A 15398-nucleotide genomic window follows, 5' to 3' on the forward strand; every position below is an offset into this window, starting at 1 on the left:
ATTAAAATCATTAAAAAATGTCCAACAATTGCATGTTTTCTTTTTTTCCCCTTGAAGTCGCACCCTATTTTATTTCCACCATATTTTCTGTAACTTTTGATAGCAAGATTTATTAAAGAATGCTATTTTTGCTGTCTCTACAATCTTACTTTCCATTCTCACTCCAGCAAACTCCAGAGGGGCTGTTTTCTGCAGCTTTCCAGTGAAGTAGCTCTTGCATATTGCCAGTCTGTTGGTACCTCCTTTGTCTTTATCTTACTCCATTTCTCAGAAGCATTAGACACAATTAACCATTACTGCCTTTGTGGGCCACTTTATTCTCTTGATTTCCGTGCTACTACACCTCTTCAATGATTGTTCCTTCTCATCCTATGTTATTTTTTTTTAATTGAAATACAATTGACATATAACATTGTGTAAGTTGAAGGTGTACATGTTGATGTGATACATTTATATATTGCAATATATTACTACCATAGGGTTGGCTAACACCAGTATCACATTACATAGTCATCATTTCTTTCCTGTGGTGGGAACAATTAAGATCTAGTCTGTTAGCAGCTTTGAAGTTTATAATACATTTTTGTTGCCTATGATCACTATGCTGTATGTTAGCTCTCTGGGACTTATTTATCTACTAGTTCCCAGTTTGTACCCTTAAACAGTATCTCTCCAATTCTCCTACCCTCCAGCCTCTGGTAACCACCCTTCTACTTTCTGTTTTTATGATGGATGTATTCCTAAATGAATTATTGTGAACCCATATTCACATTTTAATTTAATTTTAAATTATTGTCATATTTACTTCACAGAATTTTAAATAATACAGATGTTTGGCTTCAAAAAAATCAAAATGGTGTTTTTTTGAGATTGGCTGAAAAATACGGACTGACATAATGAATATAATACAGAACTAAGTAACTGGTTTGCAGATTAACTTTAATACAAATAATTTATTTGACCAGGACATTGTGCTTTTAATTTTATATTGAAATAAGTATAGTTCTGTTCATTATAAAATTACTTGTTAGAGCTACTGTTAAAATTTTTGTGTTTTTTTTCACATACATACATGCATGATCCTTCTTTTCCCCAGCAAAATATGATTCCATAGGTGTTATTCTTTTGTCTCTGTCCAGCACCAGCAGAATTAATATTAGAATATTAATATTTAATATTAATATTGGTATTAGATATAAGTCTTTTTATAATTTCCCTTGCATTTTTTCATTTTCATAAACTAAATTTAGATGTGCAATTATTTGGGTTCTCAGTGTTGTTGAGAAGTTCTGCTTTCGCACAACATCCCATTCTGCATAGGAGACATGTTAGGAAAGGAATAAGCTACTCCTTTGCATCATTGGAAGGTATTTATTTAGCTATCAGAGCATCCCCGAGTTTGGAGACCACTGGTACTTGGCATTAGTGTGTTGGTCATTCCCCTCTCCAGAATTTCCTTCAACTCTGATCCTTAGTCAGTGTTCAACTGGTAACTCATCTTGCAGAGAGCATTTGGAGTCAAGAGGCACTTCTTCTGATAGGTGGCTCCTTTATTGTCCTCAGAGGTCAACTGTCTTGACGTGTTGTGGTGCATATGGGGCCAGAAAAAGTTTTTTATACAAGGAGAAGAGAAACCAGTAGGAAAGCCAGAGAAACTGTTATATATTGCCATTTTACCACACCCTTACTGCTAAGGTTAAACCATATATATGTATGTGCATGTATGTACATGTATATGTGTGTGTATGTGTGAAGATTCTTAAGAAATTCTTCTTAAGATACTTTTCCACATCTAGCTAGAGAAAAAGTTTGAAAAAACGTTCAGCTTCACATCTTATATTGTTTGTGTAACTGGTTCCTCTTTTAGATCCTGTAAACTATTAATGCAATTATGTATACACATATAAATATATTGTAAAGAGATGTACAAGGTCATTGATCTTTTCCTGTCAAAAAATTACAATCTCTGTGAGAAGAACATGGGTATTTCTTAGACTATGCAGCATAAGTAGGACATTCCTGGCTGATCTCTGGAATGTCTGTACCTATCCAGTAATACACAAACACATATAAACACAGATCCCAGAAAGAAGGCCCAGACCACCAATGTATAGGCAGTATTTGTGAATGTTTTGTTCAGGTATTTTTATTTATGAATTTTGGTGTGTTCGTATGTATATGTGATTATATGTATGTATGCATTTATGCTTTGGAGGTTGTATCCTAAGTGGAGTAAATTACTTAATTCATGTGTCTGGCACATAACCTTAGGACTCAATAAAGATTAGTTATTACTATATTTATTACTGATGCTGTTGTTATCGTTGTTAGGTTTCTAAGGTAATGTACTTGAAGTCTAACAAAATGGATTCAAGTTTAAGTTCCCTAACGTTATATCCAGATAATTCCTTAGATAAATCATTTAAGCTTTTTAAGTCTTTGGCTTTTCATCTGTAACCTAGGAGCCGTAATATTTACCTACCTTTCAGGAAATTTGTTAATATCAAACAGGATAATATACTTAATGGTGCTTTATAAACTATAAATTATTATCCAGATATATATGTATATGTATATCATTATAAGATGTGTATTTAGGATTAGAATGGATTTTTAAAACGCTTATGAAAACATATGCTACAGGCACGCTACAGTGAGTCCTTTAAATTAGAGACACACATGGAAAGTCAATTGTATCCTTTTGTTCTTAGACCTTGTTTTAGTCCCCAAGTGATATTTTATAGTATCACAGCTTCTTTTATTTCATCAGATTTGGCATCATCCAAACTAGTTTACTTTGTTCAGATAACTTGCACCCTTTTGGGGTCGGGGTGGGGGGCAAAAGAATGTATTATAGGCTTAGGTGGAGATTCCAAAATAGAGTTCCAAATATATTTTGAGCTATAAAAATATTGAGATATGTGAGTAACCTCTCAAGGTGAGTACTTGGGAAGGCATACCATGTACTTATGCATAAAGTCTGATTTCTTTATTTAAAATGTGGCTCATTATCTTTTTTTCGTGTCTTTATTTTACAGTTTGTTTTACTGACAGATGTGCCACCAGCAGACCTATAAGGAAACTGAAATATCTTTTAAGGAGTTAAGATAAAAATATCTATGTATGTCCCCCTGTGGATTTAACCATGAGGTTATAGTTGTTAAAGTTCATCATATGGTCCTCTTTTCTCCTCTTCTAGGTTGATTCTATCCTGTCAACTGGAAATTGAGTCAGAAGTTAATTTTGGGACATTGGTTGCCAATAGTAAAGTATATTGTAAAGAGATTAATATCATTAACCATGGCAGAGTGCCAGGTAAATACTTTCTGCCATATAAATTAACTTACACTTTTGGAAGAAAATTGGTACTGTTTGAAATATATACCTTCTGCAATTAATGGATTCTCTGATTCACCCTACCCCTCCAAAAAAATTATGTTATTTGAAAAAGCTCAAAACTGAAGGTCCTTAAGTAGGATGACTGTAAAAGACTGATAGGCAATATCAGGAAAGATGAAGCTACATCCTTATGATTGTTATTAACACAACCTGACTCTCAGATGACTGATGATCTCCCTGAGGATAGAAGGCAAGGTGGTGTCGTGGAAGTGACATAGTCCTTAGAGCTTTCCAGAGATAGAATCAGGACACAGTGCCTTACTAGCTGTGTGATCTGGGGCAAGTATCTTTAAGGACATTGAACTTCAGATTCCTCATTTATAAACTGGCTAATAAAATATACTGTGGTTAATTATGTATATACTTAAGGTTGTAATGTGGTACTTGACTTACCACAAGCACTCAGTAAATATTTGTTTTTTCTCGATCATATTCAACTTTGAATTAACATGATGATCCCTAGAAGGCTCTTACTAATATTTTGTTGAAAGAAAAAGTGCTTCTCTCTTCTCCATACTGGATTATTTCTAGACATTCTTACTGTGACCTAAGAGTTTCCATAAAGGCATAGGTGTGCCTGTGTCTTTGTGTGTGTGTGCACACGCATGTGTGTATGCACACTCTTCATTGATGATATACTGTAGGCATAAAATCACTTATCCTTTCATTCACTTGATTGGATGGTCAGCATCTGGGATGATAAGACTAACATTTTCCCCAAGCTGAGATGAGGACTAGCTCCAGACAGGGAGGGCATTTCTCTCTGAGACTGCTTGTTGGATACATAAAACAGGTCTTAAATCCAAACCCGTTTTACCGTAAGTGAGGACGTTCTTCGGGGTTGCTTGAATGAGCAGTGGGAATTATTAAGACAAAGGCAGTCTCTCACTTTACTGATTTGTTCTGGGGTATGAACAAATAAAACTGATAGTTGTTCCTCACTGAATGTTACTCATTTCACTTTCCATGCTTTGGTTTTTTTTTTAAAACACTTTTTTATTATTTATTTATTTATTTATTTATTGGCTGTGTTGGGTCTTCGTTTCTGTGCGAGGGCTTTCTCCAGTTGTGGCAAGCGGGGGCCGCTCTTCATCGCGGTGCGCGGGCCTCTCACTATCACGGCCTCTCTTATTGCGGAGCACAGGCTCCAGACGCGCAGGCTCAGCAGTTGTGGCTCACGGGCCCAGTTGCTCCGCGGCATGTGGGATCTTCCCAGACCAGGGCTCGAACCCGTGTCCCCTGCATTAGCAGGCAGACTCTCAACCACTGCGCCGCCAGGGAAGCCCCATGCTTTGGTTTTTAAATGGCTGAATTTCTGATGCCTGTCAGACTGTGGAATATTAGGCTCATTTGTGGTCTGACTCCAGTGTTAAGGATGAACTCTCTTATGGTGATTGACTGTGGGCTGTATGGTCCTTCAGATTGTCTGGTTATAGAGCAGTGATATGTAATTGAGAGAATTTTATTTGTATTCTTTTACTTTCCAAAATCTCTCTTAACTGTTGTCCATTCCAAAACCTTTAAAGTTTTGATCATATCCTCTCTTTATTCTAAAATCTCACCAAATTGTACAGTTTTATTACTTATAAAAACTCTCTATAAGTAAAAAATATATAATTTTAATTTTAATTGAATATTTAATATTATTTTACTTAATAAAAGTATATGTGTGGACCTGAGTCCCTACATTTTAGGAAAAGTAATCCACATTGATTTTAAGTATTGTATTAATATTTTGTGTGTGCATAGTATTTGTAGCTAATACTATATTGGTAAATTATAATTGAGTATTATGAAATGTTAATTACTCTTAACTTACTAACTGAAACATATTGTTATCAGTGAAACACATTTTCTTAGTGCTGACTTTGTCCCTCATTTTTGGAGTTGAATGATATTATTTTTTCCACCCTTACCAAAATTGATAGTATGTTTTATATTCACAGTAGCAAGTGCCCGTAAAGTGTCATAAAGTCCTCATTACCCACAAGCACAATATATAAATATTCATGAGAATTATAATGTATTTTCATGAAGAAAAACACTTAGGCAGAAAATAGATTCAGCAACCAAAGATGATTTTAATAAAATTTTCAAAAAGGATTTTATGTGACAAATACTTTATAGTTTTAGAGTCAAAGATCAAGTGTTTACAAACATATATGTGTACTTAAGAGGACATTAAAAAGCCACATTCAGCAGATTCATGATTTGTATAGCTTTGTTTTCTCTCTCTGGTAGTGTCACTGAGGTTATTATCTTCAGTTTTATAGAAGCCAGAGTTTATGTAACAACTTCATGATGTTTTATTTGAATAGTCTATTACGGAGTAACCATCCCTAGATTTAGCTGAAAGTTGTTGAATATATTTTGTTGTCTTGCCCTTTATAAGAATGTTTCCTAAATTTACAAAGTAGTGCTTGTCTTTTCATCTTGAAAAGACATGGTTTAATCTTTAAGATGTTTCTAATATTAGTGTTTTGTGAGCTGGGGAACTCCATGTTCTCTTTTATGTCTTTATTGTTTCTCAGTTTTTATCATTGAAGATTGAAAAAACCTTATTTTAGCATGCCTTGAATTGCACACATTTCCCTCTTCCCCTCTTGAATCTTTGGGTACTTTTTCTACTACTGTGTTATGATGTAGAGTAGTCTTTAAAGTCCCTAGTGTGATCTTTACACACCATTTCTGGGTTTGAACAGCTACCTTAGGACTCCTTTAGGTTTTTTGGGGTTATTTTGCCCCAAATATATGACCTTTCTCTTGCTCTTAATGTCTGCTGTCCCTCTTCCCCTGATCATCGGCATCATCTCTCTACATCACTGTCTAGAAAAGCCTGGCATCATCTGTAAACCAGAAAATTTGCTGAAGTGGACCAGACCCAGGAGTGGTCCTCAGAATCCTCTCTAACTACCAGAGAAGCACCCACTACTTATTGTCAATGCATTTTTTTTGTTTTGTTTTCATGGAAACTGATGTCATGAAATCTCAACATACTTTTCATGCATAACACAATGTTGGGCATATACCAGGCATTCAGTAAGCCTTCATTTAATTGATTTGACCTGGAGCGAGGTGTTCCAGGTCCCAAATCTTGGTTACAATATTAACTGGCTGGGAGGCCCCAGGCAAGGAATTTACACTTCCCAAACATTCATTGCCTCCCTTATACATTAAAGATAAACATAGCGCCTTCCTCCTCTAATTGTGGTGATGATTAATAAAATGCTTAGCACACTCTCTGACATATATTAAGTGTTCAGTAAATATTCATTATTGATGTTAGAATTCTTCTTCTTCTCCCTCCTCCTTAATTCTCTTTTGTGGACTGCTGTCCCTTTTTTCAGTACATTAGAAGTGGGTGTTCCTTAGGATTTGTCATAGACCCTCATGTTTCCTCAGTCACCCTGTTCTCCCTAGGCAATCACTTCCATTCCTGTTACTTCACTGAAGTCTGTACAAGACTTTGCATTTCCTTCAGGTTTTTCAAAGTTAACACGTCTAAAACTAAACTCCTCAACGTCTCCCCCAAACTTCTCCTTTTCTGTTTTTCATTGAATGTCACCACCATGTATATGGCCAAGTCAGAAATTTGACAAATCCTTGACACCTCCCTCCTTTTCACCCTCTACCCCCTTACTCAGTCAACTATTAAATCCTGTCTGTTCACTTCCTTATAGTGTGAGTAATCCTACTTTTCTCTGTCCCATAGTCACTTTTTTACAACAGTCCATAATCTTCTCTTGCCTTATAATTACATCAACCTAAATTATTTGTCTGGAGTCACCTCTTATCTCCTTCTAGTTCATTCTCTACACATCAACCAGTTTCACATCTAAAAAGAAATGAAAATTTGATGACAGAAATTCTTCAATGACACCCTTCTCCTTGCCTGGTGTTCTTGCTCCTGTTGTTAGCAATTAAAAAACCAGTCAAATATTTCATTATTACTAATGATATTAAAGTTACATAAGACACAGTAATGTTTGTCAGCTCACTGTTTTAATATATTTAAAAGATTGAACAATGTTCTTTTGTTAGGGGTTGTTCCTGAATAAGCTTTTGAACCATTCACTTAAAACTCTTTTGTCAAATTACAGAAAAGTGGTTCCAGTATAGAAACTATTTCACTGACTCAGACTTAACTGAACTCATATAGTTTTCTTTTCCTGGAGAATTGAGTCAATAATATTTATTCATTATGGATATAGTTTTATAGAGTTTTGTTTTATATTATGACAGGAAAAAATAAGCCTTAAATATTATGTCATTAGCAAGTCTCTAAAAATGATTGGATTAACAAATTTTGTCACTGTTTGCCTTTTTCATCTGGTCATCTCTGGACCTAAAGTTTTATTATCTTTTATATTTTCAGTACTTTTATTACGCTAATATTACATTCTCCGAAGTTAAATGAGTAATTTTGGAAAATGTCATCAAATGTGATTTAAAACTGGTAAATTAGGAATTTTAGTTGTTTAGTTGTTTAGGAATTAGTTGTTTATGTTGGCAGCATGCTCATTTGTGTTAATATTGTATAATGATATCAAAGAAACTCATGACTGGTTACCTCCCATTTATTGGACATTTTGAACACTGCTTGGTGCTAGGCGCTGTGTGGGGTGCCAGGACCACAAAGATGAAAAAGAGATAGTATCTGATCTCACCTGCATGCTCTAAGATAGGCACCAAACATTACCATAAATTATGGACCATTTCTGCTTTCAGAACAAGAAATTTTTGTGGCCTCCTCATATGCTGTTTGAGTCTAGAAACCCATTTCTTTCACCCTTTCCCTATGTGAACTGCATTAATTCATTTATAGAGTAGTGGTAGTGGCTAGAAGTGTGAGCCCTGTGGTCAGAAACATCCAAGTGAAAATCCCAGCTCTATTAGTTAGTTACTAGCTGTAGTAGTAGTCAACTATTGCTATGTAACAAACCATTCCATAATTCTATATCTTAAAAAAGTAATTATTTTTTTTAGTTTCTCATTCTTATGCAGATTAGCTGGAATTTGACTAATCTAAGCTGTGTGACTGCTTCAAGCTGAGGCAGCTGGGGCTGATCTGTTACTCACCGCAGGTCTCTGAGTCAGCAGGGTGGCTCTGCTTCACATTTGCCCATGCTGGGGCGCACAGGCCAACGGGACAGCAGTTTCTTAAAAGAAACACTTTCCATGGTAGAAGAGCAAGAGAACATCTGGGGATGGAGCTGACATGTTGTCACTTCTGGCCCCATGCTATTTGCCAAAGTGAATCACATGATCAGGCCCCGTCAAGGGGTAGGAAAACATACTTAGTCCACGGGAGGGTAACAGTAAGGATGCAGAGAAGGTTAAAGAATTGGAGTTGATGATCTAATCTATCATAATAGTTGTGTATTTTTGGACAAGTTACTCAACCTTTCTAAGTGTCTATTTCCTTATTTATAAAATAGAGGTAATGATTGAGCCTGTATCATAGATTTCATTATGAGGACTAAATAGAATAACATATGCCCAGCTCTTAGCATAAGTGTCTGAACACAGTAAGCAGACAGTAAATTTTAGCTATGAATGAGGGTTGAGTCCTAACACTAGGCTCACATTTATTGGATGACCCTAGAGACAAGACTTACAATCAAAGCTGTGATTCTTGGTCCACAGTAGACCATATACTCTGTAATGTGTCTCTGTCCTCTACTAAGAGTGTGAATGTTAACATTATAAGGATCCAAATGTAAACCATCTGCTCTTGTTCTCCTTAGGTATGTTTAAAACAGAATACCAGGGTCAGTTACCCATTGTCATTTTTCCAACCAGTGGTATTGTGCAACCCAAGTCATCAATGGTTATTAAAGTGGATTTATGTGCAGACTGGCCCATAATTGTAAATGAAGTGGCAAAGTGAGTATATACTATGGTTCTTAATTCTAGTGTAGTGCTTAATACTTTCCTGTTTCACTTTTCATATATGCCTGTTGTCTTTGAATGTATGTTAGCTTCTTCTTTCAGTCAGCATTCATTTATTGAGTATCTACTATTTGCCAAGCACTAGGGACTGAAAAATGGGAAGAACCAGAGAATGGCATATGGGTACACCTAACAGGAGCTCCTAGTTTGGATTTTGTTGGGGTGAGGGAGTGGATCAAGAAAGAGCTCCACTAAGGAGGTGATAGTTGAACCAAACACCTGTTGTTGAGTAGAAATTAGCCAGGCAAAGAGCAGTGGTGTGATTTGGGCTGAGTGTATGTGTGTATGTATGTGTGTGTGTGTGCAGGGGAGGTGGGTATTGGTGATGAGAGTGGGTTAAAGGAGTGATTTCAGGCAGTGCAAGTAGAAGACTTGAATTCCTACAGGTTAATGTCGACAGTGTTACACATCTAGAGATCTGAGGCAAAGAGATGGAGGTGAGGAGTGATGAGAGATGAGACCAGAAAAACAGAATGGTGCAGGGTCCAGTTAAGGACCCCATAGGACAGCATTTTTTAATGCTGTATGTCTCAGTTCATTAGCAGAATGTGCAATCACTATAATGGGCCACCACCAGTATTAAAACAATGAAATAGAAAACATCAGAATGCATCTCACATGGTAAGGGCAAGTGGCGTTTTGTAAAATTTGTTTCGTGTGTGTGTGTGTGTGTGTGTGTGTGTGTGTGTGTCTGTCCTGCATTGTAATGTAAAATGCATTTCTAACTGAAGGTCACAATTAAAAAAATGTTTGAGAAACAGTTGTGAGCCCCGATAGGAGCTTAGGTTCTATTGTAAAGGCTGTGGAATCTCAGGAAGGTTTTAAGATGGGAGTGTCTTGATTAGTTTGCATTTTAGAAAGGTCATGTTGATAGCAGTGTACAAAATCGAGGAGTACAGATGTGGAGTGGATAGCCTGACTAGAAACTCTAATAGTAAAGCAGAAGAGAAATAATGAAGGCCTCAGTTAAGGTACAAATTGGGAGTATGGAGGGAGAGAAGTGTGCAGATTGGAGATATGTTATGGAGGTAGATTTGACTACATTTAGTGACTGGTTATAGAAAGGGAAGGTAAGCGGAGGTTCAGGTCTGTGGGAGAAGATCTTGAGTTCTGTTTTGGAATGCTGGAATTGATTTGCTTTGCAGAATCCTGTGGAGCCTATTAGATTTACTTATCTTGAGTCCCAGAAAATAATTTGGTCTAGGTATGTTGGTTTGAGAGTCGTCAGTTCATAAGTTGTAGATGAAGCATGAAGTGTTGAAAATAAGTTTGAGAAGGAGGGTAGAGTATAAAAAAAGTAGGAGAGAAACAGCATTATTCATGGAATTTACAAAATATCCAAGTCTTAGAAGAATGAGAAGGCAGAGTCTAAATAAGTTAGAAGGAAAGCCATGAAAGTATGGTGTCAAGAAAGCTAAGGGAGGGGAGATGTGGAAAGAGATGGTATCAACCGTGCCCAATGTGACAGAGATACACAGAGATACAAAGTTAAGGACTTTGGTGATGGCTTGGATTGGTCAGTGATCTGTGGTATCTGACAGGGTGAGATTCAAAAGGATTGCATTTATGCCAGAGAGGGATAAATGCGGGATGGAGGGAAGTTGCAACAGTGAATTCAAATTAGTCTGGAAAGTGAAGTTTTATGAGGGAGGATATTCATTTCAGCAAAGAAGTGGAGTTTTGCTGAGATACTTCACTTTGTAGGGAATTGGGTTATTAGGATGGAGATGAAGTTAGCTGTTGGACTTGGGGGAATGGGATGAGTTAGAAAAGAATCTCAGAATTCTAGAACTAGAGGTGACCATGTAAATCACTGGTGATATGGAAATATCAGTAAGTGATTTTGGGGGTCAGTTCATGCCGTTGTTTTCCATCTTTGTTGTTTCCTGGAGACAATGAATTAGGTTGCACATATGCTATTCTACTTTGCAGATTCAGACAGACAGAAGGACACGACAGTCTCTGGCACATACGTGAAAGGAACTGCTCTTAGGCCTTTGAATTTTAATTATTATGTGATTTTATAAAATTTCTGTTTATATAAACAGGAGAAAAATAAAATATATAGAATTCTAATTAAAATGTGTGTGTATAATTCATTATCTTGTAGAGTGAGTTTGCAAGATCGTCCAGACATATTTTTGAATATCAAAGCTCATGTTGTTGAGCAGATTATTGAATTGTTAAACATGAGTAATGATAAGAAGTTGGAATGCATAAGCTTTGGTTCTGTTTTCTTTGGAATGTCAAAGATTGAACATGCACTTCCATACAATAATAGCCCAGAACCTATAAATTGGGTAGCCATAATGCAAGATGATTCTGTTGGAGAAGAATTGGTAAGTAAGTAGTGCAATTTACTAATAACCAACAAGCTGTTTAATTATTCTAAATATGTTTTAACATGAAGATAGATATGATTTCATTTCATGTGTCTCCAAAGGTGACCTAAAAAAGTTCAGTAAATTAAGCTGACATTGATAGTAATCTATATCTCTTCTTATCAATTTTTCAATAGTTCTTTTAATTTTATGAGGTGCCTTGATCAAATTTATGTATGTTACTTCAGAAACATACATATTCTCTATATCTAGACTCTGGAATTTCAATAATTATTTTATGACCTCATCTTAAAATATTTTATTTTGTTTGTGTTTTGCCTGAATACTCTTTTATTTCTGATTTTATATTACAGGGTACAAATGTTCAACAAAGAACAGATGTTGCTTTAAATAATCTAACCTACTTAAGGAAAATAAAGAACATAGATATTACCACATTTATCTCCTATGTTCCTAATGAAGGGAGGTTACAACCTTATCAAAACATTTTAATTACATTTTGTTTCAGCCCAAAGTAAGCAAAAATTAATTCCATTATGATGTTACTTATTAATGGAAAGTATATTAACCATACATTCATCAGATTGACTTTAATAGTAAAACTTGGTGGGCTTCCCTGGTGGTGCAGTGGTTGAGGATCCGCCTGCCAATACAGGTGACACGGGTTAGAGCCCTGGTCCGGGAAGATCCCACAGGCCACGGAGCAGCGAGGCTGCCACAGCTGCTGAGCCTGCGCTCTAGAGCCTGTGAGCCACAACTACTGAGCCCGCGTGCCACAACTGCTGAAGCCCGCGTGCCTAGAGCCCGTGCTCTGCAACAGGAGAGGCCACCGCAATGCAAAGCCCGTGCATCGCAACGAAGAGTAGCACCTGCTCGCCGCAACCAAAGAAAGCCCACGCACAGCAACGAAGACCCAACGCAGCCAAAAATAAATAAATAAAATAAATAAATTTATTTAAAAAAAAAAAAAAACTTGGCAGAAGGCACAAATTGGGTTTTTCTTATTATGGTTCTAAATATTTCTAACATGGTTAATATTATTTCCAATATTTAAAAATGTTTCTAAATACTTCATTTTAAATTAAAAATCTCTCCAGACAGACCTTGTGGAAATGAGGTGATGGAAGTTTTGGGTTGCTTTGGATTTTGGCTGCAAACCAATCTGTTCTACCAAGACCTTGTTGTTCCTGCAGAAATAGTCAGGTGATGGCCAGGGGCATGCAGTATGTTCTAGACACCTCCAAAGAGGATGCAGTGCTCTTGCCAGGGCCAAATGCTTACTGAGTATCAGGAATATTAAGCCTATAGCAGCTGCCGGGATCAACCACACTTGCTTGCTGAAACTCATACAGATGTTTCGGACTTTTGCCAATGTATATTTTTCCCTGTACTTGGTTTGATTATTTAGTTTGAAAATATACTTGGCAATGCTGTTTTAAATATATAGCAGCAATTTCAGCTACACTTGACAGGTTGCAGTGTGTGACAATAACCAATCCAATTGTCAGTATGTTTACCCTTGTTTGTAAGAAGGCAATGTTTAATGTACTTCTCTCTGTGGCAACAGGGTCACCTGGTGATACCAACTGTCCGATGAAGACTGAGTTGTGGTTTAATTTAAGGAGGGTAGTAAATCAAGTAATTGTTCTATTTGTACAACCTATAATTGCCTTATTAATCATCTCTTCATGCAGGAAACTTCTTTGGTGAATCTATAAGATTCTGTTTAATACACAATCTTTGAAATTCTAAATATTCTTTTCATGGCAACATGTTCATTTTATTTGAGAGTCTAGCATGAACACATAGGAATAAATGTGATTTGTAGTCTTAGTTAAAGATGTTCTCACTATGCTATTTTGTTTCCTATGTACTATTTCACATCAGCCTTTTGGGTGTATGTTTGAGTATCCGCTGCTAAAAAGCTGAGCTCTAGGTAAGGCAAGTAAAGATTGCCAGTGCACAAGCCTGTGATGTAACCCATCTCTGTCTTTGGTCCTACTTCCCTTCTTCTCATCTTTCCTTTGCTTTTCTCCTCTGCCAAGATTTGGCTGTTACCAAATCTTATTCTCCAAATTACTTGTTCTCCTCTAACAAGAATGTGGCTAGCAATGTGTGCTTAGTCCATGGGAGGAGACAGGTACGTACGAGAGGTTTGCAGTTTCACCCTGGTGTAAGAAGGACTGTTGTAGAGAGTTGAACAGAGACCTTAGCTAGCAGTGAAGTTTGCCTGGAAAGAAAATCCTGTACATAGAAAGTGGCGGTGGAGGCAAGACCTTGACAACCTAGTATATTTAAATTCCTCTTATCTTACAAATATCATTGTGAAGTCATTTTTTGGATCTTCACATAATATGAGTATGGCCTTCTTTTTGGCAAGTCTCAATGTCTTGTGCAGTAATTTTGGAAAATGGATCACAGTTACCTTTTTATTCCTGAATTTCATCTGTTTGCAGAGATTTAAGTATTGGGTTGAAATTCCCTTTTGAGAGATAATAAAGTTATCATCTTTGCTTTAGAAATAACTGATTGTGATTTTTTACAGGCTAATCATTAATGGTCAAAAGGATGATCCTTCACACAGGCAAGACTGCTCTCTTTCTGAGATTTGAGTCTGTAGGAAGTAAAGATGGATTTTTGAGAGATGATAACAATAAAACCATCAAAAGTAAGTACGAAATGAACATTATCATCAAATGTATAGCTGTTTAAATTGTTTAAAAGTTTGGACAGCAATATTTGTAGAGGCAGTTTAATAAAAATATATAATTCTGGACTAGAATAAAAATGTAAACATTCGAGAGACCTTAACACGTCTTCTGTGGAACGTTGAGAAAAGTCAGCCTCAGCATCACTTACATGATAATTTTCCAAGTTAAAATTTAGTTGACTTTATTATTTTAAAAAAATATATTTATTTATTTATTTATTTTTGGCTGCATTGGGTCTTCGTTGCTGCACACGGGCTTTCTCTAGTTGCAGCGAGCGAGGGCTACTCTTCGTTGCTGTGCGCGGGCTTCTCATTGCAGTGGCTTCTCTTGTTGCGGAGCATGGGCTCTAGGTGCACAGGCTTCAGTAGTTGTGGCACATGGGCTCAATAGTTGTGGCTTGCGGGCTCTAGAGTGCAGGCTCAGTAGTTGTGGCGCATGGGCTTAGTTGCTCTGCGACATATGGGATCTTCCCGGACCAGGACTCGAACCCGTGTCCCCTGCATTGGCAGGCAGATTCTTAACCACTGTGCCACCAGGGAAGTCCCGACTTTATTATTTTAAAATAACGTTAGATAAACATGATGATGTAGAGTTAAGGGAATTAAAAAAGAAAAAAACAAAAAAACAACCTGCCTTCTTTTCTTTGTAAGCCTAGGTTTTCTCTTAGAGATTAATATGGGAACAAATGACCTATTTCATCTTTATCAAACCTTTTGCTCTCTTAGAATCTGTATAAAGTGACAGTCACTTTATTTACTAGTCACCCTGTTTACTAGAGCTCTAGTAAATAGAGTGTAATATCCTGCTATAGGATATTGATAAGTGCATGTGCTTTGCAGGCCACATGTAAAGATGCAAGGCACTTTTTACATTTTTGGGTAATATTGCATGCATTGCAGTGAGGAAAATGGAATTGGACTTCAGTTTAGCAAGAAAGATCAAAGAGAAAAATATAGGCAGATGAGAGATGAAATCCAGAAAGATGAGCCATGGC

The 15398-nt window shown here is 36.6% G+C and overlaps 1 protein-coding gene across 1 annotated transcript in view; it reads left to right on the top strand.

Moving 5' to 3' along the window:
- CFAP47 (cilia and flagella associated protein 47) overlaps positions 1–15398 on the top strand; it is a 487004-nt gene that overhangs the window by 4272 nt on the left and 467334 nt on the right. The window contains 6 exon segments of the mRNA XM_059910362.1: positions 3200–3315; positions 9147–9285; positions 11462–11690; positions 12047–12207; positions 14239–14283; positions 14285–14361. Coding sequence (XP_059766345.1) covers positions 3200–3315; positions 9147–9285; positions 11462–11690; positions 12047–12207; positions 14239–14283; positions 14285–14361 — 767 coding nt within the window.

This window comes from Balaenoptera ricei, chromosome X, assembly GCF_028023285.1.
Source record: "Balaenoptera ricei isolate mBalRic1 chromosome X, mBalRic1.hap2, whole genome shotgun sequence".
In the NCBI taxonomy this organism is placed as follows: Eukaryota; Metazoa; Chordata; class Mammalia; order Artiodactyla; family Balaenopteridae; genus Balaenoptera; species Balaenoptera ricei.